Consider the following 27,174-nt stretch of genomic DNA (forward strand, 5'->3'; position numbering starts at 1 on the left):
GCACATGAAACAACATACTACAACTTACTTATAGAATAGAGTGCTTGAGAGACTACATACTACTATAGTATTGAGTACTTGTGAGACTACATACTACTACTTATAGTATAGCATACACGTTAGTCTACATACTACAACTTATAGTATAGAGTGCACGTGAGATTACATACTACAACTTACTTATAGTATAGAGTGCACATGAGACTACATACTACAACTCACTTATAGAATAGAGTACACGTGAGACTGCATACTACTACTTATAGAGTGTACGTGAGACTATATACTACTTATAGTATAACGTGCAAGTGAGACTACATACTACTACTTATAGCATAGCGTACACGTGAGACTACATACTACTACTTATACTATAGAGTGCACGTGAGACTACATACTACTACTTATAGTATAGAGTACACGTGAGACTACATACTTCTACTTACAGTATAGAATGCATGTGAGACTACAGACTATTACTTATAGCTTAGAGTGCACGTGAAACTTCAGACTACTACTTATAGTATAGAGTGCACGTGAGACTATATACAACTCATTTATAGTATAGAGTGCATGTGGGACTATATACTACTACTTGTAGCGTGTACGTGAGACTGCATACTACTACTTATAGTATAGAGTGCACGTGAGTCTACATACTACTACTTTTAGCGTGCACGTGAGACTACAGACTATTACTTATAGTTTAGAGTGCATGTGAAACTACAGACTACTACTTATAGTACAGAGTGCACGTGATACTATATACAACAACTCATTTATAGTATAGAGTGCACGTGGGACTATATACTACTACTTGTAGCGTGTACGTGAGACTGCACACTACTACTTATAGTATAGAGTGCACGTGAGACTATATACTACTACTTGTAGCGTGCACGTGAAACTACAGACTACTACTTATAGTACAGAGTGCACGTGAGACTATATACTACAACTCATTTATAGTATAGAGTGCACGTGGGACTATATACTACTACTTGTAGCATGCACGTGAGACTACATACTACTTATAGTATAGAGTGCACGTGAGACTACATACTACTACTTATAGAGTGCACATGAAACAACATACTACAACTTACTTATAGAATAGAGTGCTTGAGAGACATACTACTATAGTACTGAGTGCTTGTGAGACTACATACTACTACTTATAGTATAGCATACACGTTAGTCTACATACTACAACTTATAGTATAGAGTGCACGTGACACTACATACTACAACTTACTTATAGTATAGAGTGCACATGAGACTACATACTACAACTCCCTTATAGAATAGAGTACACGTGAGACTGCATACTACTACTTATAGAGTGTACGTGAGACTATATACTACTATAGAGTGCACGTGAGACTACATACTACTACGTATAGAGTGCTCATGAGACTACAACCTACAACTTTCTTATAGTATAGAGTGCTCGTGAGACTACATACTACAACTTACTTATAGTACAGAGTGTATGTGAGACTACAGACTACTACTTATAGTATAGAGTGCACGTGAGAATACAGACTACTAGTTACAGTACAGAGTGCATGTGAGACTACATACAATTTACTTATAGTATAGTGTGCACATGAGACTACTCACTACTGCTTATAGAGTGCACGTGAGACTACATACTACTACTTGTAGCGTACACGTGAGACTACATACTATTACTTGTAGCGTGCACGTGAGACTACAGACTACTACTTATAGTATAGAGTGCATGTGAGACTACAGACTACTACTTACTGTATAGAGTGCACGTGAGACTATATACTACTGTCTACTTATAGGATATAATACACGTGAGACTGAAGACTACTACCAACCTATAAGATATAGTTCACACGAGACTGCATACTACTGCCTACCTATAGGATATAGTGCACATGAGACTGCACACTACTACTTACTTATAGTATAGAGTTAATGCGAGACTTCAAACTACTGCCCACCTATAGGATATAGTGCACGAGACTGCACACTACTATTTACTCATAGTATAGAGTGAACGCGAGACTGCAGACTAATGCCCACCTATAGGATATAGTTCACGCGAGATTGCATAATACTACTTTCCTATAGAATGTGTCCACATGAGAATGAATACTACTATTTTCCTATAAGATATAGTGCATGCGAGACTGCATATTACTGCCTATCTATATAGGATCTAGTGAGCACAAGACTGCATACTACTATCATCCTACAGTATACAGTGCACATGAGACTGCACACTCCTGCCTATCCATAGCATACAGTGCACATGAGACTGCACACTCCTGCCTATCCATAGCATACAGTGCACATGAGACTGCACACTCCTGCCTATCCATAGCATAGAGTGCTCGTGAGACTGCACACTCCTGCCTATCCATAGCATAGAGTGCTCGTGAGACTGTACCCTCCTGCCTATCCATAGCATAGAGTGCATGTGAGACTGTACACTCCTGCCCATCCATAGCATAGAGTGCATGTGAGACTGTACACTCCTGCCCATCCATAGCATAGAGTGATCGTGAGACTGTACACTCCTGCCTATCCATAGCATAGAGTGCTCGTGAGACTGTACACTCCTGCCTATCCATAGCATACAGTGCTCGTGAGACTGCACACTCCTGCCTATCCATAGCATACAGTGCTCGTGAGACTGTACACTCCTGCCTATCCATAGCATACAGTGCTCGTGAGACTGCACACTCCTGCCTATCCATAGCATACAGTGCTCGTGAGACTGTACACTCCTGCCTATCCATAGCATACAGTGCTCATGAGACTCTACACTCCTGCCTATCCATAGCATACAGTGCTCGTGAGAATGTACACTCCTGCCTATCCATAGCATACAGTGCTCGTGAGACTGCACACTCCTGCCTATCCATAGCATAGAGTGCTCGTGAGACTGCACACTCCTGCCTATCCATAGCATAGAGTGCATGTGAGACTGTACACTCCTGCCTATCCATAGCATACAGTGCTCGTGAGACTGCACACTCCTGCCTATCCATAGCATAGAGTGCTCGTGAGACTGCACACTCCTGCCTATCCATAGCATAGAGTGCATGTGAGACTGTACACTCCTGCCTATCCATAGCATAGAGTGCATGTGAAACTGTACACTCCAGCCTATCCATAGCATAGAGTGCATGTGAGACTGCACACTCCTGCCTATCCATAGCATAGAGTGCTCGTGAGACTGCACACTCCTGCCTATTCATAGCATAGAGTGCATGTGAGACTGCACACTCCTGCCTATCCATAGCATAGAGTGCTCGTGAGACTGCACACTCCTGCCTATCCATAGCATAGAGTGCATGTGAGACTGTACACTCCTGCCTATCCATAGCATAGAGTGCATGTGAAACTGTACACTCCAGCCTATCCATAGCATAGAGTGCATGTGAGACTGTACACTCCTGCCTATCCATAGCATACAGTACTCGTGAGACTGCACACTCCTGCCTATTCATAGCATAGAGTGCATGTGAGACTGCACACTCCTGCCTATCCATAGCATAGAGTGCTCGTGAGACTGTACACTCCTGCCTATCCATACCATACAGTGCTCGTGAGACTGTACACTCCTGCCTATCCATAGCATACAGTGCTCGTGAGACTGCACACTCCTGCCTATCCATAGCATAGAGTGCTCGTGAGACTGCACACTCCTGCCTATCCATAGCATAGAGTGCATGTGAGACTGTACACTCCTGCCTATCCATAGCATACAGTGCTCGTGAGACTGCACACTCCTGCCTATCCATAGCATAGAGTGCTCATGAGACTGCACACTCCTGCCTATCCATAGCATAGAGTGCTCGTGAGACTGCATACTACTTTTTTCCTACAGGATACAGAGCCTTTCAGCCTGCCACAAGCCAACAAGTTTATCATGGGTTATCATAAATAGGAAACTTGAAAAATGGGTGAATTTAAACATAACCCAAACTAAGGGCTCATACTCACATGCGAGAAACTCGGATGAGTCTCGCACGTCAATACCCGGCTCGGGAGCGGAGTGTGCGGCTGTATGTATTTCTATGCAGCTGAACGCTCTGATCCGAGTGCCGGCGGCAGTGTCGGTTATTGACGTGCGAGACTCGTCCGAGTTTCTCGCATGTGAGTATGAGCCCTAAGGGTCGGACTATTGAGAAGCTTTTTTTTTAAAAAAAAATAGTAAAACATTAAAAATATTTGTAAAAAATAATAAAATAAACAAAATGTATTTAAAAACAAATTAAAAAAAAGCTAAGATTATTACAGCGTGAAATTGAACAGACTTGGATAAATCTGCAGAATTTGGCCTAGGCTGATTGAGACGTACTTATGAACTTCAATCGCCCCCCCACCCCCATAACCACTAACATAGGAGGTGAGTGGACTTATTAAAGGTACAGACAAAAGCCTTTAAAGATTTGCATAAATAAAATGTTCCCTTTGTGCCTCGGATGCTGCAGCAGTAAACAGCCTTGTATGTCGATTTCATCGTTTCACAGTTAAAATCCTAGGAAGGAATTGAAACCAGCGACTCGCGATCCTGCAGGCTCGGAGCTCCCCCTAGTAGCCAGAATCTGTCACTTGTCTGCCTTCGGGGCACTGCTGAAATGTGCAGCTTCAAAAGAAACATAAGTCGCTGAGAAAAGTTTATTTTACAGAAATCGATCTGCAAAAACAACATGTATGGCCTGTGCACTGTCACCGGTAATGCTGCATACCTGGACAAGAGCCACAACCAATTGCTGGCCCTTTAAATCCACTACATTAAGACCAACACTATCCCCGAGACCCCCATCTGCCCATATCTCACCTTGCACAATTACGCCATTTTTTTGCAGGTAAGGGTAAATACGTTAGGTCTCAAAAACAACGCCGAGGCTGCGAGGCGGCACCCCGCTGTGGCCCTTTTAAGAAAATAAGATGCTTGCAAATCGGTCATTTAAAAAATAAATAGATAAAAAATGCTACAAATTATTTTACAAAAACATCTTGGATTTCAGAGAATGTTTTCGGGTGGTATATAAAATTGTACAAAATGTGATTCTGCGAAGTACGAGCGGCCAGGGGGCTCAGACGTAAAATATTAATCTGTGCATAGATATTTAGTGCGTACATGTGAGGTTCCTTCCTGCACTGCAAGAGACGCCCAACCACAATCATTTTCCTGTGCGATGCTACCTGTTGGCAACGAAGGGGTTTGCGACCTTCATAAGCCGCTTCTCACGGCTGTTTTATTCTATTTTTTTTCCCCATAAACGACTATTAGGATATATGATTAATACACAAAACGAGTGGAGTTCACATGATGCAAACCATACAGTTGGAAAGCCGCCTGCCACCTGTCCTCTCATGGGAAGATCTGCCATCTTTTCGTGCACTGACTGATGAAATCCTAAGGTTGAGATTATGTCATTTATACACTAGAACACTTGAAGTGTGGGTCTATATTAAATAAAGAGGGAAGGAATGAAAGGAAGAAGGTGCCCTTTAATTGCTTGTCAAGAGGTAGCATGCACTATCCATTGATATAACACGAGCGTGCAAGAAAGAAAGAGCAAGAGAGAGAAAAAGTAAGTGTGAGAGAAAGAGCGTGAGAGAAAATGAATGAAAGAAAAAGCGTGAGAAAGAGAGAAAGAAAGGTGTGAGAAAGAAAGAAAACTGTGAGAGCATGAGAGAGAAAGAAACAAAGAAAGAAAAAGAGGAATAGAGGAAGAAGATAGATGTGAAATAAAAAAAGGCAAAAAAGTACGAAAAAGGGTGAAAGAAGAAAGGAAAGAAAAAAGTAGAGAAAAAGAAAGACTGAAAGTTAGATACAGAAAATTATAATAGTAGACTGATAGATATAATGTAATGTACACATGGCTATTCATAAACACATTAAACATATACATTCACAGATACAGTACACAGATAAACACATATAAAAGTACATGTATTGTACACACATATATAAGACTACATACTGTACACACACACATATAAGCACTTGTACACACATGTATGCACACATGCTGTACATATACACATTACTGTACATACATACACATATACAAGCCCATATCCTGTACACACGTACACATATATAAGCACATGTACTGTACACACAGATATACGTACTGTACACACAAACATATAAGCACTTGTATTGTACATACATGTATGCACATATACTGTACATATATACACAATATAAAAGCACATGTACTACACACACACGCACATATACTGTACACACATACACATAGATAAGCACATGTACTTTACTCACATATAAAATCACATGTACTGTACACACATACGCAATATAAAAGCACAGGTACACAGGCATATACTGTGCACACATATATAAGCACATGTACTGTACACCCATATACATAGTTAAGCACATGTACTGTACACACAAGCACATGTACACTACACACATACACATAAGCGCATATACTGTACACACACAAGCACATGTACTGTAAACACATTACACACACAAGCACATACTGTACATACATTACATACACAAGCACATATACTGTACACACATTACACACACAAGCACATATACTGTACATATATTACACGCACAAGCAAATATACTGTGCACACATTACACACACAAGCACATATACTGTACACACATTACACACACAAGCACATATACTGTACACATTACACACACATAAGCACATATACTGTACACACACATAAGCACATATACTGTACACAATTTACACACACAAGCACATATACTGTGCACACATTACACACACAAGCACATATACTGTACACACATTACACACAAGCACATATACTGTACACATTACACACACATAAGCACATATACTGTACACACACATAAGCACATATACTGTACACAATTTACACACACAAGCACATACGCTGTACACACATTACACACACACATACATAAGCACAAATACTGTATACACATACAAAAGCACATGTACTGTACACGTCCACACACTATACACTGCACTATTCCCCTAACATAGGTGTAACGTAAACTAGGAAACTTTGCTCATGACTTGGTTGTTATCATCCAGGCCGATCAGTGCTCAGTGCAGTGATGAGGACGTAGGCCTGAGTATCAGCGAAAATCCCTCCTCAGCGATTATTACAGATAGGTCACCATTCACCCCTGTGGTTTGCTGTTCTTAACTACAAAACACGACAGTCCGCCATCCCCAACGCATGCAGGTAGAAGAGCGACCTTTTTCTTTTTTTTTGTGCCAATTCAGTGCGAGCCTATAAGGTGATAGGCATCTGATGCAGCGCGCTCACTCGTCCCAGTCACCAGATTCCTATATAACACAAACCAGAGGGCTTTTACACAATAAACAATAAAAACTGGTTTGACTACTCTCTCTCCACCACATCTGCAGGTATTTTCATGCTACAACATGGACGCTTTCCCTCGCTCACCCCTTCAGGTTTCTTGCTTTATTTATGATTCTGATTATTACATATCGGTCTGGTTATATATTATTTGCAACTCGGGTCTGCACCAGTAGGGCCGGCCGCATGCTGCTTGGGATCACTTGTTTTCAGGTTTCTGGCCAGTAAGTAACGCTGCCTTGTTTATTCAGGAGATGCAAGCTAATCCACAGTAGAATCCAATAAGGGAGCCAGGCAGCAGCGTACGCCGTATACAATCAATATACTACAGCTCCTGATATCCAACCTACCAGGTCCCTTTAAATGTCTCTAACTTGCAAATCTATCACAAACCCCGACACGTCCCTTTTTTTCTTTTTCAATTAGGACTCCACGTAAGGTACGGAGATCACATTGTCATTTTTTTTCCCTTTGCATAATTTGCTAATCCCTTGGGCGTGGAGTAGGGGGAACCCCAACCCTACTTAACCCGTTTCTAAATTTGCAAAAATCTACAGGCATGCCTATACAAAACTACAGTGCCAATGCAAACACTTGCATTCGTATAGGATAAAAAGCTTAGGTCAAATACCATATAAACAGGAAAAAAACATATATATAGCAGACATTTGAAGAAAATGCAAAAAAAAATCTCCCCAAATTTTGCAACAATGTTGTAATTTTTTTTTCATTTTTCAAAGTTCTTCAATCAAGAGCAGAAATCATTAACCTAGAGCGTGACCGAGGGTGCACGCACCATGATCGACTGTGGCAAAGAAGGGGTTATGCCGTCTGCCAACGCCAACTTCATGAATATTCAAATCCCTCCAATGATGTCATTTCTGGATCACTGATCAATAGTCCCAAGATCAGGAGAGATGTAAACAGCAAAATATATTCCTACCTGATTCACGTCCCCCTGCATCCAGGACATATTTGGTGGGGAGGTTTAATAAAAATTATAAAAAAATAAAAAAAACAATGACAGCCCTCTGCATTTAAAGCTTCCATCTATGATACCATCCAGAGATCGAAAATTTAAATACACGGGAAAAAAAAAAATGAAAAATGTTACAATTTAAAACCAAATATTGGACCCAGGAATGAATGAGCAGATCTCTACACCAAGAGGTGCAAAAATACACCACAGAGGAGAGACGATCCCATCTCCAAAAATATAGCTAAAATCTATATAAATTGCCATATATGAAAACAAAAAATAATCCAAATAAGAGGGGAAGAAACATGGAACAGGGAGAGAAGGAAAGGCTGGTAGCGGAGCAGGCAGCTCTCCCCAGCAAGCCAGGGGAGGGGAGAGAATCCCTTATATATCCCTATATATATTTATTTATTTAAATTTGTTAAAATCTTCCATAAATATTCTGCCTTCCCCGGCTCTCCCCTTGCTACAGTCCCCCAGACACAGCAGACACCTAAGGGATGGGAAGACAGGGGCCGTGGGAGTCTTTACACTTTTATTTTTTAAAAGGTAGAAGGGGCCAGGATGAAAAGGAGACCATGCAGCCGCTTGTGAAGCCCGAGCAGGGGTGGGAAAATGAGCTGGACCCTGGGCTCCTGTCTCCTTGTGCTCAGAGCCTCCGGACCCTTGTCCCTATTTTGCCCATGTATGAACACAACTCTGACCCCATGTATGAACACGGTCCTGTCGGTATAGGCACCATGTATGGACGCAATCCCAAGCCTGTGTATGAGAAGAATCCCGAGCCCATGGACCCTCAAGAATGGATGTGTAACAACGTAGGGGCAGTCAAGTGTCCTGTATGCATGTAGGAACAGCCCAGACATGAACACGTCTCTCCACAATAAACCAAGTCGGAGCCACGTGTATGAATGCACTCCTGCATACTAGCACATGTACGAGTGCTGTCCTACATATACGTATGAACACATTCCTGCGCGTTAGAACATGTATGAGCAATGTATGCACACGGCACATGTATTTATATAGTCCTATCCACGTGTTCCATGCCATGTATGAACATTAGCCTTTCCCCAAGTGTGAACTCAGTCCTATTCCCATGTATGAACCCAGTCTTATCTCCATGTATCAAGAAAGTCCTGCTAACACGTAAGTACACAATCTTGTCCCTATCTACCATATGTATGAGCGAAGTCCTATCCACATGTATGACCGCGATGCTATCGCCATGTACTATATGTATGAATACAATGCTGCCCTGTGTGCTGTATGTATGAACACAACCCTGTCCATATGTATGACCTCAATGCGGTCACTATGTGCGATGTGTATGAACACAACCCTGTTCACCTGTATTACCACGGGGTACTGAACCCCTGTACCTGGCCAGATATGAACATTGTCCAATCCAAGTGTATGACCACAATGCAGTCTCTACACACCACATGTATGAATGAAGTTCTTTCCACATGTTTGACCTCATACTATACATACAAACACAACCCTGTCTACATGTATGACCATGATACTATCCCCATGTGTCCTGTCCTGTATTAACATAGTCCTGTCCAAATGTATGACCCCAATGCTGCCCCATGTTCTGTATGTATGAACACAACCCTGTCCACATGTATGACCTCCATGTTGTCCCCATGTACCGTATGTATGAACACAACCCTGTCCACATGTATGACCTCCATGTTGTCCCCATGTACCGTATGTATGAACACAACCCTGTCCACATGTATGACCTCCATGTTGTCCCCATGTACCGTATGTATGAACACAACCCTGTCCACATGTATGACCTCCATGTTGTCCCCATGTACTGTATGTATGAACACAACCCTGTCCACATGTATGACCTCCATGTTGTCCCCATGTACTGTATGTATGAACACAACCCTGTCCACATGAATATGACCTCCATGTTGTCCCCATCCCCATGTCCCCCATCCTTTATGAACACAACCCTTTCCAAATGTATGACCTAAATGTTGTCCCCATGTACTTTATGTATGAACACAACCCTGTCTACATGTATGACCTCCATGTTGTATCCATGTTCTGTATGTATGAACACAACCCTGTCCTCATGTATAACCTCCATGTTGTATCCATGTTGTATCCATGTTCTGTATGTATGAACACAACCCTGTCCACCTCCATGTTGTATCCATGTTCTGTATGTATGAACACAACCCTGTCTACATGTATGACCTCCATGTTGTATCCATGTTCTGTATGTATGAACACAACCCTGTCCACATGTATGACCTCCATGTTGTCCCCATGTCCCCCATCCTGCATGAACACGACACTAATGACCAACCACCAAATTTATTGACTACAGTCAGCCATTACAGATCTGCATGGTCACAGCAGGTATACAGCAGTATTAATGCTCGATGCCTGGCTATATAGCATAAAGCCGAGCTAAATACATGTGATGCCGCACTACACGACCATGTGTGCAGCACTATACTAACACATGACATTCACACTTTATCATGTGGTGCCTTTTATTTTACACACCGCGCCAACGACACGCCGAAACACCGAGCCTAAACTTGTAATGGGCCATACATGACGCCAGGCCGCCTCTGTGCTCGCATATATGGGGGATTTACTACTTTTCAAGTCACAGATAGATTATAAGCTGGTGGCTCGGCGTCGCCCTGCATTATACGGGCTTTTTGCCTTGCTGTGGTTACGTATGGAGCATGGATATTTTTCTAACATACGTTTATCCTAATTGTAACCGTGCTCGCTGGCAAATAGACGTCACGCATATCAAAAAGTGTGCCAATTCCCGCCATTACAGGTGTCTTGTGCCCTTTTGTAGGCGACTTGGCACACACATGGGCTGCAGACTAGCGATAGGAAAAGTTTAGAAGCCCGCTTCCCTGCATTCTTCACACGGGCCCCATTACTGCCTCTTGTCCGGGAACTTTATTCTGCCAGGTTTGCAGCAACCCAGGCCAAGTGAGTGCCAGCTCCATGGGAGAGCTCACTGCCCCATCTCCACTGTGCAGTCTCCCTCCCCTCCTAATACATTGATCCAGCACCCCTCCTCTCTCCCTCCCCAGACTCTGCTGCCAGTTTGGTTGCATTTCCATTTTACAACCAGGCAGTTGTAATTCTGTTAGAACCATGTGTTTGTCATTAGCTTTCCCCCAGCCTGTCCTGCCCACCTCCCTAGGATCCCCTCCTTTACCCTTCCAACTTTTAGCTGCACATTTCAGGTCTTCAGCCTCAGTGCTGTGCAATCTGACAATATTCTTTGCCGCAGGAATAATAATGATATTGATTTATTTTCTATAAAATGACCTGTGCAATCGGATCCTTGCAATCTTTTAATAATTACAACTGTACTAGATTGCATCGCATGAAGTGATCTGTGCAATCGGATCCTTGCAAACTTTTAATCATTGTAACAGATTCCATTGCATGAAGTGATCTGTACAATCTTTTATTATAACAGATCACATTGCATGGCCTGATCTGTGCAATCTTTTATTATAACAGATCACATTGCATGACCTGATCTGTACAATCTTTTATTATAACAGATCACATTGCATGACCTGATCTGTGCAATCTTTTATTATAACAGATCACATTGCATGGCCTGATCTGTGCAATCTTTTATTATAACAGATCACATTGCATGACCTGATCTGTACAATCTTTTATTATAACAGATCACATTGCATGACCTGATCTGTGCAATCTTTTATTATAACAGATCACATTGCATGGCCTGATCTGTGCAATCTTTTATTATAACAGATCACATTGCATGACCTGATCTGTACAATCTTTTATTATAACAGATCACATTGCATGGCCTGATCTGTGCAATCTTTTATTATAACAGATCACATTTCATGGCCTGATCTGTGCAATCTTTTATTATAACAGATCACATTGCATGGCCTGATCTGTGAAATCTTTTATTATAACAGATCACATTGCATGGCCTGATCTGTGCAATCTTTTATTATAATTATAACAGATCACATTGCATGGCCTGATCTGTGCAATCTTTTATTATAACAGATCACATTGCATGGCCTGATCTGTGCAATCTTTTATTATAACAGATCACATTGCATGGCCTGATCTGTGCAATCTTTTATTATAACAGATCACATTGCATGGCCTGATCTGTGCAATCTTTTATTATAACAGATCACATTGCATGGCCTGATCTGTGCAATCTTTTATTATAACAGATCACATTGCATGGCCTGATCTGTGCAATCTTTTATTATAACAGATCACATTGCATGACCTGATCTGTGCAATCTTTTATTATAACAGATCACATTGCATGGCCTGATCTGTGCAATCTTTTATTATAACAGATCACATTGCATGGCCTGATCTGTGCAATCTTTTATTATAACAGATCACATTGCATGACCTGATCTGTGCAATCTTTTATTATAACAGATCACATTGCATGGCCTGATCTGTGCAATCTTTTATTATAACAGATCACATTGCATGGCCTGATCTGTGCAATCTTTTATTATAACAGATCACATTGCATGACCTGATCTGTGCAATCTTTTATTATAACAGATCACATTGCATGGCCTGATCTGTGCAATCTTTTATTATAACAGATCACATTGCATGGCCTGATCTGTGCAATCTTTTATTATAACAGATCACATTGCATGACCTGATCTGTGCAATAATTTAATAATTATAACTATCAGATTTCATTGCATGGCCTGATCTGTGCAATCTTTTAATAATTATAACTATCAGATTTCATTGTAGGAAGTGATCTGTGCAATCTGATCCTTGCAATCTTGCATTAATAACTATAACAGATTGCATTGCATGACCTGATCTGTGCAACCTGGTGTTATCCAAGATGCCCAAACCTGCCTCAAATCCCTAATTTCCAGTTATTTGCATGGTATAGCGATAAATGCAATCTGGTCACTATAAGGGAAAACGAACCAGGTTGGGCCAAGTTTTAACCCATGTGGCACTGCAAATAATGACAACCAGAACTGATTGATGATAACCAATGCACTGTAGAAAGTGATACAAGCCGTACAAGTCCTAGGTGCCAAGCATTGCAGGAAGAGTCACTAATGCAGCACTGCGAGGCAGATCCGATGCTAATTGCTGCTAAATTGCATCCGATCGCATTGTACAGAGAGATCAGTGCAATCTGATCGGGACAAAGGCCACTATGCTTCATTAGATCTGCAGCTTCTGGTATCAGAAGACCAGGGGAAAAGCATAAAAATGAATGGAGAGAGGATCTGTCAAAAAAAGAGAATCACATGCGTCCTCCTGCAACTTTCCCAACTTCCCCCCAGTGCCAAACTTTTTCCTCCAGGCTCCCGTGCAGCCTGGCAGCAGCAGTGCCCCCCGACCATGCAGGCACTTACGTGGAATGATTTCCCTTTGTAATAAGTGCTGAGGGTTCCCTTGCTTGCGACGGGACATTGCAGTGGCATTTACAGTGGCATCGCCCGGAGATCTGCAAGCCAACCGGGGGACTCCTTCCTCCTCTCCCAGCACCTTCTTCCTCCTCCTCCTGCTCCTTCGCTCTCTGATCTCTTGCTTCCTCCTCCTGGTGCCTTCTTCTTCTTAAAATAAAAAAAAAAATAAAAAAATAAAAAATTCAGCAGAGCAGGAGCCGTGGGTGCCCCCTCTGTGCCAGGCAGCACTTCTCCTCCAAGTTACTAAATGCCGGTGCCCACTCCAATGGCACTTCTCCCATCAATGCCACAGCGAAAAAGACCAGTGCACAAAAAATGGGAGAAAACAAGAATAAACATCAAATACAAAATAAGAATAATCACTGACACTGCCAGAGGGGGAGCTGACCCTGCTGCCACCAGAGAGTGTCTGCTGCTAGCAGTCAGCCTGGCACTGCCCTGCAATTGACTGGCCAGCACTTTGCACTGCTCCACTTGGCTGGCACTGGGGGGAGGACTATTTCATGGTGAAGATGGCGGAGTCCTGGTTCTCTGGGAGCTCTCTGTCTCTCTATGGCTGGGGCTGCCTCTGTACAATGGGATAAAATTCAAGTTCAAGTACGGACGTGACGTTTAATCTGCACCAGAGACAAAAAGACCCAGAGACTGAGGAGCACTGGGGGCGACTAGTGGTGGCTCTTTAACATTGTACCCTGCCTGCATGCACGGTGCTGCTGGGTGTACACAAGGCAGGAGGAGGGAAGCCCGGCCACAGGGCGCCCTGCCCTCCTGCCGGCCACTGCCCTGCACTAGAGGAAAAGGGGTTAATGGCTGCAAGGAAGACAACGCGGGAGGAGATGGCACTTGTTTTTTGACACATGGCTTAACGCTTTATAACCCAAATGGCAGCTAGTGAAGGGTTAACACTTGTGAAAGGAAGAGCTGGGGAAAGGGTACAAAATGGGGCTTATCTATTTATCTCTTATATCATCTATTATCTATCTATTATATTATTATTATTATTTATTTAGAAAGCACCATTGCTTCCATGGTGCTGTACATGAGAAGGAGTTATATATAATCTATTACCTATCTATCTATTATCTGTTATCTATCTCATATATTATCTATTATCTATCTATATATCATCTATTATCTGTCTATGCCATATCTATCTATCATCTATCTCATATCATCTATTATCTATCTATCTATCATCTATTATCTATCTATGCCATATCTATCTATCTATTATCTATCTATCTAATATCTTTCTATTATCTATCTATCCATTATCGATATATCATCTGTCTATCTATCTCTATTATCCATCAATCTACTATCTACTATCTGTTTCATCTATCTATCTATCATCTAACATCTATTATCTATCTATCTATCATCTAATATCTATTATCTATCTATCTATCATCTAACATCTATTATCTATCTATCTATCATCTAATATCTATTATCTATCTATCATCTAATATCTATTATCTATCATCTAATATCTATTATCTATCTATCTATCATCTAACATCTATTATCTATCTATCATCTAATATCTATTATCTATCTATCATCTAATATCTATTATCTATCTAACTATTATCTCTCTATTATCTATCTATCATCTAATATCTATTATCTATCTAACTATTATCTCTCTATTATCTATCTATCATCTATCTATTTATCTATCTATCTACCTGTACAATCCTTTGCACAGCAGCCTCCTATTCCTCAGCACTATATACCCTCCATACCTAACACATCTCTGCCCCAGAGAGCTTACAATCTACCAGAGAGGAGCGGGGATGTCATGTGTGCGTATAGTAATATCTGTGTACTGTAGACGTCACCTGGCATAAAGGGGGTTAACCCACCTCCATTGCAGAATTGTTTGCCCATCTTGGAAAGTAGTGAGCTGCTCAGCTCCATCCTCCCATCCTCCAGGCGGGTTCCACATGACTGTGCTCCCCATACAGTAGCGACAAACCTCACTCTTTATATTCCTTCACTTTAGATTAATATTTGCTTTACCTAATTTACGACATGAAACGAAAAAAAAAGGACGGCGCCGGCTCCGGCAACATCTGTCCGTGCCATCTGAGTAACCGGCAAAGGCTTAACCGTTGGAAATACATGTAAAATAGCAATTAATGGCGCGCCCAAGCCTGCAGCTACTGCGAGCGATGCCATCCATGAATATGTATACGGTAATAATGCTCATATATGGCGGCGGCGTCATATACATCACAAAATCGCAGATTAGACAATGAGGCGCAGCTATTCCCTTCCTCGGAGGACATCCTACTGTCTCCATCCTGCAAGAGGTTAAACTGCTTAATTGTCGTTGGCGCATTCAGATACATTAGAGACGCTCGGAACCACTTGCAATATTGTCGTCTGCGTGGAAACATTCATTTTTTTTAATTATTACATCCAAGTCTGCCCATTACCCGAGCAGTCACACATGATGAAGTAGAAAGTGGAACTAGGAACCGGTGATTCTGTCGCCTGCATCGCTTCACTTCATCTTAAATACACACAAAATAATGTCCGCGCCCGACCCTCCATCTGTTTATTCTCGTCACCTCTTTGTTTTTCTATATTTTATGTCATATTTGTTTATTATATTTATTTTTTATTTTTTCAAAAACTGAGACAGATCGACGTGGAATGTTTTTATTTCACTTCATCGTGCCAATTTAAATTTAAAAAAAGGGCAAGTCGTGTTTTACAGATGTCGTCAGTACCTTGGTCTGGGGAGATGTGCAGTTTCAGTCCCTGATGGTGCAGATTAGTTTCTCTTGTGCTGCTTTGTTGCATTTTGGGGGTTTCTGGGTATCATAATGTAGGGGGGGGTCACTTTTCTTCTTTTTTTGGGGGGGGACATGTTGCATGTCTAATACATTATAATAATAGAGGCGGTGATTTTTTTTTAAATTATTATTTTCTTATTCCATATATATCTGGCATGTCTTATAGACCTGGGTGAAAAGTTTGGAAGAAATGATGGATTACATTCTGATTTTATGATATCCTATACCCTTATATAATCCGTGTCATCCATACCATGCCACGTTATATCACATGCCATATCTCCCGTTCTGTGCCATATCATACTGGATATCATCATGCATGCAGCTTTATATAATACACTGAATTATTCCATATATCACTGTATTATAGCATATTGTGCCACATGTCATATTCTGCCATATCCTCCTATATGTTGCAGTATTATAGCATATTGTGCCATATCATATTGTATGTGTAATATTCTGCCATTTCCCCTATATATCACAGTATTATAGCATATTGTGCCATATATCATATTGTATGTATAATATTCTGCCATATCCACCTATATATCACTGTATATTATAGCATATTGTGCAATATATCATATTGTATGTATTATATCATGACATATCCCCTATATATCACTGTATTATAGCATATTGTGCCATATATCATATTGTATGTATAATATTTTGCCATTTCCCCTATATATCACAGTATTATAGCATAGTGTGCCATATATCATATTGTATGTATTATATCATGCCATATCCCCTATATATCACTGTATTATAGCATATTGTGCCATATATCATATTGTACGTATCATATCATGCCATATGCCCCATATATCACTGTATTATAGCATATTTTGCCATATATCATATTGTATGTATCATATCGTGCCATATCCCCTATATATCACTGTATTATAGCATATTGTGCCATATATCATATGTATCATATCATGCCATATCCCCCATATATCACTGTATTATAGCATATTGTGCCATATATCATATTGTATGTATCATATCGTGCCATATCCCCTTATATGTCAATGTATTATAGCATACTGTAGTGTGCCATATATCATATTGTACGTATCATATTCTGCCATATCATCCCACATATCACATGGTATTAAATCATATCACCCATACTATTGAATATCACATATCGTTGCATTATATCATATTATTCCATAATGCACCATATATCATATTACATTAGAAAAAAACATCATGACATATTGTACCATCTATCGTATCATATATTATCATGTCCCATCACCCAAATCATGCCATATATCATATTGTATTATATCATATTCTGCCATATCATTCCATATATTTTACTGTAATACATAATATCATGCCATAGAATAAATTACCTTATGTGATATTGTATTCTATAGCGTCATGTCACATCGTACCATATATCATATTGTATTAAATGATATCATAGTACATTGTATATCATGCCCAATCAGCCACACCACTGAATATTATATATCAGGTTGTATTATATCATATCAAATTAGAAAACATTTTGCCATATTGCACCATATTTAATATGATATGATATAGTATATTGCTCTATTAGCCATATTGTAATATGTTTTGCTATAAATCATCTAGTTCTATATAATATTATGCCACATCATTCCATATATCATATTGTATGATATCATATTTTGCCACACCACTCACATTATGAGATATTCTTCCATATATCTATGACCTCTTGTATATATCTATATATAGAGGCCTATTTCTATCTCTAAAACAGAAGGAATTGTGCATTTTGAGCAGCTATTAGACTGCAAAGGGCCCATGAACCCCTCTTGCACATGGGCCTCTCCGGTCTGTATATATATACAGTATATATATATATATATATAGTAATATATGATATCATGCCACATGGAACCCTATATCATGTTGCATTATACAGTTTGTCCCTTTGATTTATAAAACACCATGCCATAGGACATTGTACCCCGTGTCTTACAGGAGCGTATAACACCATGCCGTATCGTGCTGTATGAATTGATTTCATGCCTTTTGCCGCTATGTCATACCTTGCATCATATATAGCGTCAGATAATGTCATGCCAAACCAGCTTGGGATGTAATAATATATGGTATCTTATATTTTTTATACTATATACAGTATGTTATACTGTATTATATTATTCTATACTTTTCTGATTTATTTTATTTATTTTTTAATATTTTATCACACTGTTATATGTGAATTAGTGATGAGCGAGTGTGCTCGGATAAGGTGTTATATGAGCATGCTCGGGTGCTACCTGAGTATCTTCGGCGTACTTGAATACTATTTATACTATTTTCAAATCACCGCTGGTGCATGTCTCGCGGCTGTTTGACAGCTGCAACGCATGCAGGGGTTGTCTGTTTGTTAGGAAATCCCTGGATGTGTTGCGACTGTCTAAGGGTGAGTTTACACGTGGCGGATTGCATCAGGATTTGCTGCAGATTGGACGCTGCGTACAACCGCAGCGTTTAATCCGCAGCGTCCAGATGTTACAGCATAGTGGAGGGGATTTTATGAAATCCCGTCTCCACTATGCGTCCTAATACACGGGTGACACACCCGCTAAACCGGACATGTGGCATGTCTTTCTAGACCGCAGCATGTCTGTTCACCTAGCGGAGACGCTCATTTCCAAACTGATACTGTTTCCGTTCTATTTATTATATCGTCTTGTATCTATATGATATTATTCTGTAACACTCATACTGAGCCTCGCCACGCCATACCTAATGATACTTTCCCATACTAAACCCATTATATATTTTTTATTATCTTTTCTTAATTTTTTTTCTTCTTTTTTTTTTTTTGCCCCTGCCCTACGTTATTGCACTTTGATCTAGAAAAAATAGATAAATTGACACATCGCCCCCCCCTCTTTTTCCCTTTCATCTGATCGTCAATCGCCATCAATATCTCATCTGGGGGGGGGACCATATGATAAGCAAAGGCTCTGTATGTCCAGGGCCCAGCAGGGGTCCAGGCTGTCAGGGCAAGGTGGGGGGGAAGGGAAAGGGAATAGAAAAGGTTTATCTCATCACCCTTCTGTCCCCCAGGCAGATTTCTAACAAAGTCCAGCACATTCAAACTTATTCCTGATCTATCCTTTTACAGAAACCAGCATGGTGCTGTTACTGCTCAGCTGGTCAAGGAATGTCTTTTTTTATTTTAACCTATTCCTTGCCATAAGATGGCAGCAAAGAAAAGGTTAAAGAAGAAAGAAAAATCCCTTTTCATTGACAGCGTGCAATAGTTTACAAATTTTCCGTGTGGATTGGAGTTGAATTAAATTCTTTTCGCCATTGAATGGTTCTCGCCTGGAATGCAGCAATGGAGGAGTTAATGATATAATTACTGGCATGGTGGTTATGAATAGGGATGTCCTCAGTGGTGGATGAAGGGAGGGGAAGACATGCAACACCTCTTCTTCATATTCCATTCCTCCACTTCTCTCCTGCCATCTTACCTAAAGTCTGCACCCCGGGCCCCACCTGCTGTCATAATGATGGATGTCAGGGGGTCACGCAGGCCTTGTCAGGAATGCACAAAGTTTAGAATATGAATAAATGAGGACACAGGGAACAGAAGGGACTTCATGCTTTATATACGTTCCTCATCTGGGCAATTCCTAGGAGAAAAAATAGAGAGCGAGAGATATAGCAGAGCTGAGATTGTCCGATGGAAACGTTCGGAATCATGTCAAAGTAGCATTAGAGGGCTTATTGGGGGGGGAACAGATCTGCTACGTCTGTGCTCCTTACAAAGTTACAACCTGGGCTTTCTGAGTCATGGAGCTTACAATCTACTCTACACAGGCAGGATTGTTAGTCAAGAAAAGTATCATGAGTGATTGGAGGATTAGGCAGAAGAGGAAAATGACACGATGACAGAGAAATCCCTGCCCAGAGCATCGTTCATAATGCCGGGAAATGTGTTATGTGTCCTTTCAATGCAGCCAGATATCGGTGTAATGCATCTATCATATATATCTATATCCTATATAGCGTTGGACATACACTGATATTACCGCCATATGGTGACCATGTAGAGGGAGAGATCAATCCTGCAGAACATATAAGAGATTACAGCACAGTTACACATAGTGGCTTACAGAGAACGGTCTGTCTGATGGAGTGGTTGACTTTTCACATCTTTTGCATCTGGCCCACAACAACAAGACAACTTCTCCAGCCAAAGACACATTTCACTTCTCACATTTCCTGCACCGTCCCCATCTATCCCCAACCTGCACAATCTCCTTATCCTGCTGATACCCCAATGCTGGGCCGCTGCTGCCTTATGTGTCCCCATTACTGCACCTGCTGTGTGCCCTCTAGGTGGTAAAACAACCCTCTAGAATATAGTAATGCCGTGTGCAAGAGCCCTATAAAACAGTGCCCACATTTTGCCCCCTAGAAAGTAACAATGTCCTCTATGTGCCACTTTGACAGTCACAGTAACCCGAGTTTTCCTATAACAATAAGTGCCCACTTTACATTTAATAATGTCCTGAGTCATCCCCCTGTACATCTCCCCTCTTCACAGTATTATGCTTCCCTATACACAGTATAATAACCCAACACAGTAAACTGACCCCCAAATTGTTTGATGGCTCCAACACTGTATGAGGGCCCTCACACTGCGTAAAGATCCCAGATTAGCTCCCACACTGATGTTCCCTCACTGTAATCCCCACACTTTATGATAGCCCCCTAAACAGCCTCCATATAGTATTATGCACCCAGTAGTCCTCTATATAGTATAATGCACTCCCCATAGGCCTCTATATAGTATAATACACTCTTCTTAGGCCTCCATATAGTGTAATTCACTCACCATTGGCCTCCATATAGTGTAATGCACTCACATGGACCTTAATATAGTATAATGAACTTCCCATAGGCCTCTACAGTTGTGGCCAAAAGTATTGACACTCCTGCAATTTTGTCAGATAATACTCAGTTTCTTCCTGAAAATGATTGCAAACACAAATTCTTTGGTATTATTATCTTCATTTAATTTGTCTTAAATGAAAAAAACACAAAAGAGAATGAAGCAAAAAGCAAAACATTGATCAATTCACACAAAACTCCAGAAATGGGCCAGACAAAAGTATTGGCACCCTCAGCCTAATACTTGGTTGCACAACCTTTAGCCAAAATAACTGCGACCAACCGCTTCCGGTAACCATCAATGAGTTTCTTACAATGCTCTGCTGGAATTTTAGACCATTCTTCTTTGGCAAACTGCTCAAGGTCCCTGATATTTGAAGGGTGCCTTCTCCAAACTGCCATTTTTAGATCTCTCCACAGGTGTTCTATGGGATTCAGGTCTGGACTCATTGCTGGCCACCTTAGAAGTCTCCAGTGCTTTCTCTCAAACCATTTTCTAGTGCTTTTTGAAGTGTATTTTGGGTCATTGTGCTGCTGGAAGACCCATGACCTCTGAGGGAGACCCAGCTTTCTCACACTGGGCCCTACATTATGCTGCAAAATTTGTTGGTAGTCTTCTGACTTCATAATGCCATGCAAACAGTCAAGCAGTCCAGTGCCAGAGGCAGCAAAGCAAACCCAAAACATCAGGGAACCTCCGCCATGTTTGACTTTAAGGACCATGTTCTTTTCTTTGAATGCCTCTTTTTTTCTCCTGTAAACTCTATGTTGATGCCTTTGCCCAAAAAGCTCTACTTTTGTCTCATCTGACCAGAGAACATTCTTCCAAAACGTTTTAGGCTTTTTCAGGTAAGTTTTGGCAAACTCCAGCCTGGCTTTTATATGTCTTGGGGTAAGAAGTGGGATCTTCCTGGGTCTCCTACCATGCAGTCCCTTTTCATTCAGACGCTGACGGATAGTACGGGTTGACACTGTTGTACCCTCGGACTGCAATGCAGCTTGAACTTGTTTGGATGTTAGTCGAGGTTCTTTATCCAACATCCGCACAATCTTGCGTTGAAACCTCTTGTCAATTTTTTTTTTCCGTCCACATCTAGGGCGGTTAGCCACAGTGCCATGGGCTTTAAACTTCTTGATGACACTGCGCACGGTAGACACAGGAACATTCTGGTCTTTGGAGATGGACTTGTAGCCTTGAGATTGCTCATGCTTCCTCACAATTTGGTTTCTCAAGTCCTCAGACAGTTCTTTGGTCTTCTTTCTTTTCTCCATGCTCAATGTGGTACACACAAGGACACAGGACAGAGGTTGAGTCAACTTTAATCCATGTTAACTGGCTGCAAGTGTGATTTAGTTATTGCCAACACCTGTTAGGTGCCACAGGTAAGTTACAGGTGCTGTTAATTACACAAATTAGAGAAGCATCACATGATTTTTCAAACAGTGCCAATACTTTTGTCCACCCTCTTTTTTATGTTTGGTGTGGAATTATATCCAATTTGGCTTTAGGACAATTCTTTTTGTGATTTTTCATTTAAGACAAATTAAATGAAAATAATAACAAAGAATTTGTGTTTGCAATAATTTTCAGGAAGAAACTGAGTATTATCTGACAAAACTGCAGGGGGGTCAATACTTTTCGCCACAACTGTATATAGTATAATGCACTTCCCATAGGTCTCCATATAGTATAATGAACTCCCCATAGGTCTCTATTTAGTATAATGCATCCCCATAGGCCTCTATATAATATAATGCATCCCCATAGGCCTCCATATAGTATAATGAACTCCCCATAGGCCTCTATATAGTATAATGCACTTCCCATAGACCTCCATATAATATAATGCACTCCCCATAGGTCTCCATATAATATAATGAACTTTCCATAGGTCTCCATTTAGTATAATGCATCCCCAATAGGCCTCTATATAGTATAATGCATCCCCCAAAGGCCTCCATATACTATAATGAACTCCCCATAGGCCACTATATTATTTATTATTATAACGCTGTTTATTCTATATAGTATAATGCACTCCCCATAGGCCTCCATATAGTATAATGAACTCTTCATAGGCCTCCATATAGTATAATGCACTCCCCATAGGCTTCTATACAGCATAATGCATGCCCCAAAGCCTCTATATAATATAGCGCACTCCCCAAAAGCCTCTGTACAGTATAATGCGCTGCCCATGAAAAAGAATACAATACTCACTTCTTCACCTCGCTTCCCTGCTACTCCAAGCTCCTGCTCATTTCAGCTCAACAGGCACCAAGTATTGACGTCATCACGCCCGCTGTTAGTGTCTGCGTGTATGACCTCAGAGGCAGACACAGAATGATGGGAGAGGGAGCTCCCAGTCTTATCATTGCTTTCAACTGTATCGGCTTCCAGCCCATACAGTTAAACTTACTCAGATTTTGGTGCTGGGACCCGCCTCCACCTCTTGCTCAAGGGCCCGCAGATTATAAAGCCCCCGTTACACACTGCGATATTACTAGCAATATCGCTGTAAAGTCACCGATTTTGTGACGTTGCAGCGATATTGCTAGCGATATCGCTGCATGCGATACTTACCTCCGACCGGCTCCCCTGCTGGTTATCGCTGATCGCGCGAGAAGCTCCTGGACCATTCCTCGTCGGGCGCTTCCTGTGGCGCCAACGAGCGACGCGTGGAGCCGGGCGGGAGGACGCAGGATCGCCGCGTCTGACAGGTAAGTAGCGATCCCCGTCCCCAGCGATGTCGCTAGTGAGATCTGCCTGTGTGGCAGCTCACTAGCGACCACCTAGCGATGCACCAGCGATCCTGACCGCGTCATATCGCTGGTCGGGATCGCTGGTGCATCGCTAGGTGTAACGGTACCCTAACTCTATGGTCGTGCTGTGCACACCGATACAGTTATAGTAGTGTAGCTCAAGGTGGGCGCCTCAGAGCGCAGGGCCCAGGTCCACCACCCCTCTGCCCCTTCGGAAGCTATGTTACTGATGTATATATTTATTTTACTACCTTTTATAGTCTGCATTCACACATCAGTGTGACATGTCTTTTACTGCTGTCCGGGTTTTTTATCCAACAGCACACTGATGACCTCATAGACTTTCATCGATCCTTACAAACATCAGTTATAAAGACAGATCTGTGTCTCCGGTCCCAGAGTCCGTCCTATTTTCATCCAGTCCAAGTGCGGCTGCAGTGCCAGGTTTTCGAGTCTCTTGCAAGTGAGTATGAACCCTAAGAGTCAATGGATAAAAAAAAAGTTCAGACAGTTTATATCAGAAAAATCAGATGGAAGTAGAATGAAAAATAAAAAATTGTTGCATTTCTCTCAGATGGTGACACATGGATGTGTTACACTATTCCTCAGAATCTAGTACAATTTGTGCATTGTAACCATAATCCTGCATAGTCAGCTCATGTGTCTGCACACATCTCTAAGTATCATCTATCTATCTATCTATCTATCTATCTTTCCTTGCAGCAAAAATGGCAGCACTCCAGACATCAGATACTGAAAAAACTATGGTCTTTATTCATTTATGTACTGTATGTGCAGCATTTTGAAGTACTTAGCACACATATTGGCCAATTCGTGAGAACCTACCAGCCATGACAAGGCAACCTTTTCTGATAGGACCTAAACCATTTCAGAAATACCTATGTAGGGTCAGATGACTACAAATGTAAAGTGCAGGTTTGATCCAATGCTAAATAGACCTGATTCAGATGTCTGCGTATCGCTTGCGTCTTCTATCATGGACAGTACACAAACTCATTACAGTCTATGGGACTGTTCACATGTCTGTTTTTTAATTATGAAAATTTGCAGTACAAGTCTATAGGTTGGTGAAAATCTTGTCCAGCACACAGCTGGCACCAGTGTACCGTCCACGTGCTGTCTGTCACTAAGGCACACAATCCCGAACTAGCAGCTCTCTGGAGCCAGGGCATGTTCACTGTGTCCAAAGTGCTGCTGTCTATTGAACGCAGGTGAATCCGCATGTAATCACTGATCCGTGCGGAATCGCCGCGCCCAATACTTTGTAAGGGTGAAATTTCTCTTGCAAAGACTCGCGTCTCCACAAGATAAATAGACATGCTGCTGTCTGGAGAGATGCGCCGCGTGTCCTTCTCCGCAGGTGATCCGCGGGTGTCTGTGGACACAAAGTGGGCATGGGATTTCTTGAAGTCCCATCCACTATGCTGTAACATCTGGACGCTGTGGGTCGGATACTGCACAAGCACGCAGCGTCCAACCTGCAGCAACTCCGGATCGTGTGCACATACCCTTACGGTGTCATGTATAGAAGTAGCTTTGTCATTTATTTACTGATGGTAAAAACTAACCCTCGGGCCCAACACCGATGAAATGCGGATCCAAAACACCGATAATACTCAACTTTTTCTTCTGCGTACGTGAAAAAAACATAGACATCTAAATGAAACCCTAGGCTGATAGGAGGAGAACAGCTAACTGAGGAGGTGGTCACCTCCAAATGTATGCTAGAGAAACAAAAGTGACACGAAAGAAGCGAGTGTGAACAGGTGCAAACTATTGTGACTGCATCTATCTATATATATATATTGCTTGCCAATCCTTGCATGCATCATGATCAATCTCTAAGATCATGGCAAGTCATAGATATCAGGACCCTGAACTGCACCTGATTACATCCTCGGCTCTGCTATATTTTTGCATTCTTTTTAACTATTTCCTCTTTCCCAGCTGGGAGAATAGAACTGGTGGAAACTCTCTATTCTATGAATGGAAGGTTTTATGAAGAAGTCAATATTTTAGATTTTGTTGAATGTTTCGGGGGTAAAAAACACCAAAAAATGTTACTTTTTTTCTGTTTTTTTTTCACCTTGTCTCCTCCTTTGCTTTCAGTTGTCTGTCGCTGGTGATCATTAGCTCTAATGCCTTGTCTCACAGCTCCCCCTTTAGTCTATTCGCTATCTCTGTCTCACGTTCAAAGGGAGATCAATAGCAGTTTCCTAACAACCTTGACCTGTGCCTCTGGCATCACAGCCCATTGTCTACAGCTGGGCCCAGGGTGGGGGGGGTCCTAGACTTTCTCACCATAGACCGAACATATAGCCAATCATTAAAAAAAATATTTCTCCAACAGGGGCTCAATAAACATCCCGCCAGGTCTGAGAGGAGCAGTATTCAACCACAAACTACGGCCCACAGCAAGATTAGACAACCACAATTCGATCTGCCATTGATCATCACGGAGGTAAAGAAAATATTACGTTAATCTAAGGCAATCACTTTGGATATATGGAATATAGTTGGCCAAATAATTTTTAATTTAATTTAAAAAATGTATTTATTTTTAAATAAAAATGTTTTATAAACTCTAATAATATTTCTAAATTTAGAAAAGCAGAGGCATTATAAATATAGGGCAGAGGGACCTTTTGGGCTCCCATCGGGATTGTGTGCGACTTCCCCGGTAAAGTTGGCCGATTTCAATGATTTTCCATGGGGATGATCGACAGCCTTGTGACCCCGGGGAGCGTTTGGTAAAATAATACATTTTGTTGATTTTAATTACCGTAATAAGAAAAAAAATCTTTCAAAGATATACAGATATACGTGA

At 41.3% G+C, this 27,174-nt stretch overlaps 1 protein-coding gene and 3 long non-coding RNA genes across 8 annotated transcripts in view; 2 read left to right on the forward strand and 2 right to left on the reverse strand.

Moving 5' to 3' along the window:
• Positions 1–14,456, reverse strand: part of BCL11B (BCL11 transcription factor B) — a 106,574-nt gene extending 92,118 nt beyond the window's left edge. For 2 of the 5 annotated variants that reach the window (XM_073577689.1, XM_073577690.1), the window contains exon 1: positions 13,768–14,455. In XM_073577689.1, the coding sequence (XP_073433790.1) occupies positions 13,768–13,825 (58 nt within the window). In that variant the 5' untranslated portion in view covers positions 13,826–14,455. Of the gene's footprint in view, positions 1–8,311; positions 10,479–13,767 lie in introns of those variants that run through there. The other 3 variants (XM_073577688.1, XM_073577687.1, XM_073577691.1) reach the window with 3 other exon arrangements.
• Positions 7,147–8,397, forward strand: LOC141091913 (uncharacterized). Its single transcript, XR_012232618.1, has 2 exons — positions 7,147–7,415; positions 8,109–8,397. It is a non-coding gene; the product is annotated as an uncharacterized lncRNA (long non-coding RNA).
• LOC141091914 (uncharacterized) lies at positions 9,387–26,862 on the forward strand. The gene is made up of 3 exons (XR_012232619.1): positions 9,387–9,496; positions 24,648–24,789; positions 26,698–26,862. It is a non-coding gene; the product is annotated as an uncharacterized lncRNA (long non-coding RNA).
• On the reverse strand, positions 20,144–26,523 carry LOC141091912 (uncharacterized). The gene is made up of 3 exons (XR_012232617.1): positions 26,434–26,523; positions 24,578–24,802; positions 20,144–20,299 (listed from the first exon to the last, which is right to left on the reverse strand). It is a non-coding gene; the product is annotated as an uncharacterized lncRNA (long non-coding RNA).
• Positions 26,863–27,174: the final 312 nt, after the last annotated feature.

This window comes from Dendrobates tinctorius, unplaced genomic scaffold (genome assembly GCF_039654945.1).
Source record: "Dendrobates tinctorius isolate UK_male_01 unplaced genomic scaffold, ASM3965494v1 ptg000057l, whole genome shotgun sequence".
Classification (NCBI taxonomy): Eukaryota; Metazoa; Chordata; class Amphibia; order Anura; family Dendrobatidae; genus Dendrobates; species Dendrobates tinctorius.